The 3326-nt window shown below is 45.2% G+C and overlaps 1 protein-coding gene across 5 annotated transcripts in view; it reads left to right on the plus strand.

Annotated features, from left to right (window-relative positions):
- The window catches only part of LOC101659136 (zinc finger protein 883-like), a 31838-nt gene that overhangs the window by 16361 nt on the left and 12151 nt on the right, over nucleotides 1-3326 (plus strand). For 4 of the 5 annotated variants that reach the window (XM_045296806.1, XM_045296807.1, XM_045296805.1 and 1 more), the window contains exon 2: nucleotides 2143-2386. In XM_045296806.1, coding sequence (XP_045152741.1) covers nucleotides 2384-2386 — 3 coding nt within the window. In that variant the 5' untranslated portion in view covers nucleotides 2143-2383. Of the gene's footprint in view, nucleotides 1-2142; nucleotides 2387-2927; nucleotides 3068-3326 lie in introns of those variants that run through there. The other variant, XM_045296809.1, reaches the window with a different exon arrangement.

The following is a 3326-nucleotide window of genomic DNA, read 5'->3' on the forward strand; positions in this document are numbered from 1 at the left end:
CCCTCTATAACCATGGAAACCCACCTAGGGGTAGAAAGGGGGGACCGATCACAAGGATCTACACATAATCCTGGGGGTCGGATAACAGAAAAGTGGGTGAAGGGAGAGGTCGGTCAGTGTAACACGTGACAAAATAATAATTTATGAATTATCAAAGGTTGGGAGGAAGGCATGTACAGTCCCAAATAAAGTGATTTTAAAAATTGGTAAAATTATAATCTATCAAGGGTCCAGAAGTATAGGAAGGAGGAGGGAGGGAAATGGGCTGATCCCAAGAGCTTAATAGAAAGTAAATGTGCTGAAAAGAACGATGGGAATACATGTACAAATGTGCCTGATAAAATTGATGTATAGATTGTAAGGAGGTGTAAGAGCCCCCAATAAAATGATCTTTGGGGGAAAAAAAGAAAGAAAGAAACTACTTAACAGCTGTCCCCCTTTGAGTGCTTGTGTTGCTCCTGCTGAAACCAGTGTTCAGTAACCTGTTCACATTTACCTACTCTGGGAACGGGCCCCCCAACTTCCTGATCGTGGGGTTTGTCTTTCTTGCCTGAGCAAACCGTCCTGTGACCCATCAGATGTAGAGCAAGCCGCTCGCACTAAGTTGCAAAGGCAGGCCTTTAACTAGGTCATTTCCACAATTTCAGAACATTTTATTTTTTCCCCCAAAATTAAATCACCTTAAAATGAATTGTGTAATCACATTCATGTCTAGTGCTCCCTCTCCTCCCTCTCCACCTTCACTGTTTCCTCCACAGGCCCGTCTTTAGATGACATGGAAGTCCTTACCACAGAAATGCTTTTTGAGCTGGTCTTGTACTTTATTCTTGATCATGTGCTCCTTCTGTAATGGGTGATGCTGACCATAGTTTTGTTCTTGCATCTTCTTTTCTTCGCTCTTTTGAAGCTTCTTGAACCATCCAGTATTTTGCTTGGAGAATCCTTCACGATTCCAACTTGGGCCTTGAATTTATTTTCCTGGCTTTCAGGGGACGGTTGTCGAGTGTACTCTTCCCTTTCGGGTTACTTATTTCTTCCAGGCTCACACGTTCCATTGTAGTGTCTCTTCTGACACCCACTCGTTCTTTTTCATGCTTTCCTGTCTTACAAATGACATTTTTCTTTCTTCATGTCTGATATTCTTGATGTCATCTTACAGCTCCTCAGTTCATTGGTCATTGATGTTGAAGGCATGAAAGATTTTTATGAGATGGTTTTTAGTAGTAGATGGGATGTACTCAAGGGTCCTACTTTGGCTCTCTTACACTTGCTGTCAATTCCAGTCCACAGTGACCATAGCTTAGAACTGCCCTGCCTGCACCAGGAGGAAAGACTGCCCGTATTTGCACTTTCCTTCGATTGCTGGCTGTCATGGTCAAGACTAATTTTTTCAGATACGGAGTTTGCTTGTCTCTTCAATGTTATATGTTCTGTCTCACCTAACACGCTCCACTTCTTAGTTATTGATTTCATTAGTGGCCACACAGAACTCATCGAATAATGTTCATGATTAAGTTGTTAATGAAGTTATCAGATTGCAATGCAGGTGAGAAATGCTCGGGATGAAGTTCTTCATTGCATGTCACAGAGTTCTTAGTGGGGGTGAGCAGTTGTTAATAAATGGCAAAATGGGATGCCCCTGAGGATTAAGCCTTAACCTAAAGGCATTAACTTCCAGGGCTCAGGGATCAGTAGACTCAGATCCCCAAATTGAGGACCTAGGAACTAGACCCAGTCCCGTGCACATGCTAGCCCCCCTGCCCCAATGGACTCAGCGTTAGTGTCTGTGTGTCTTGGGGAGCCCAGCACTCTGTGTCCTGCTCCAGCTTCTGGTTCTGGTTCTGCTGCTGCCCCTCCTCCATTCCTCTCATGTCAGAGCTCTCTCTGCGTCAGGAGGTTCACGTTTTTAGACTAGGCAGGCCTAGATGCTCCTCACGTTCTTGGATGTGGACACTCCATGGACTTTGCCCTTGTTCATAGCAGAAGGGGCCTGTGAAGGACATGAACAATGCAAGCCTGTGGGCTAGCATACAGGATCAGCACCTGCTTTTTATGCAGATGTTTTCAGAATGGAACATGACTTTGAACCTCGCCAGGTCAAGATTCAAGAGCCTTACTGAACTGTGTGTCCTTCCATTTCAGGTCCCAGGAGTGGTGAACAGATCTGGCCTGTTCTAGGCAAGTGGAGAGCAAAGGCGACATTCTTGCTTAGACCTCGAATCCCGAGTCAACATTTTAAACCCTTTTGACTCACTGAACTACACATCTCTGACCTTTTTTCAAACTGCTTAGTGGCTCTGCTTCCACAACCAGCCTACTTTGTGAAGTGTATTCTTGACCTCAAGGAGCACATTCAAGAAGACGTTCAGAAGCTGGAGCTGGGATGGTGAGTCCTACTGAGAATGGGTGTGTGGTAACTAAGGGTGGAGGTTGATAGGATGTAGTGTGGTCTGTTTACTGCTGGCCCTGAGCTTCCTCGATAAGGTTAGAAGGTGGCAGAGGAAGCCAAGTGTGTGAGCCCTAAGAGTCATCCTGGGTCCCATCTCAACTGGTGTGGACCTTTCCTTGGGGCATAAGTGGGATTCCAAGCCTGACATGAGGGTTACCTTCTATATGTGACTCTTAAGTGTCTCAAAAGGAGGCTGATAAGGAGTCGCCATCCCCATCCTGAGTCTTGGTTCTCTGTGTATAATGACAGACCTGTGGGACCCTGAGCCCAAGCATCTCCAGAGCCATCCTTGTCCCTTTTCTGCATATAATTCCCATGCCTCCCCCATATCCCTTCTCTGACACTGGAGCCTTTTGTATAACCCAGTTCTAAAACAGTTCCCCTCCCACTGTGGAGGGGAAATAGAAGAGAGTTAGTAGCAGAAGGTGCTGACTGTCAATGGGGTCTTGACTTCACTAGGTCCTAAAATGAATTCTTCAATGAACGAAACCCCTGGGACAGTCAGACCAGCGGGGTCATGTGCGGCACTCCAGACCTGTCTGATTTGGAGGGATGCTATTTCCTTGAGGTTTCCAATGTGCGAGAAGCCTATTTGTCCAGTATTAATTATTCTCCCAGGTACACATCTCTGCTAGAGCTGGTTATTTTTTTAATTGTTTTATTAGGGGCTCATAACAACTCTTATCACAATCCATACATTGATCAGTTGTGTAAAGCACATTTGTACATTCATTGCCCTCATCATTCTCAAAACATTTGCTTTCCACTTACGCCCTGGCATCAAGTCCTCATTTTTTTCCCCTCTGTCCCCGCTCCTCCCTCCATCATGAGCCCTTTATAATTTATAAGTTATTATTTTGTCATATCTTGCCCTGTC

The sequence above is a fragment of the Echinops telfairi genome, unplaced genomic scaffold (assembly GCF_000313985.2).
Source record: "Echinops telfairi isolate 266 unplaced genomic scaffold, ASM31398v2 ScPeMD7_7412;HRSCAF=8450, whole genome shotgun sequence".
Lineage (NCBI taxonomy): Eukaryota > Metazoa > Chordata > Mammalia > Afrosoricida > Tenrecidae > Echinops > Echinops telfairi.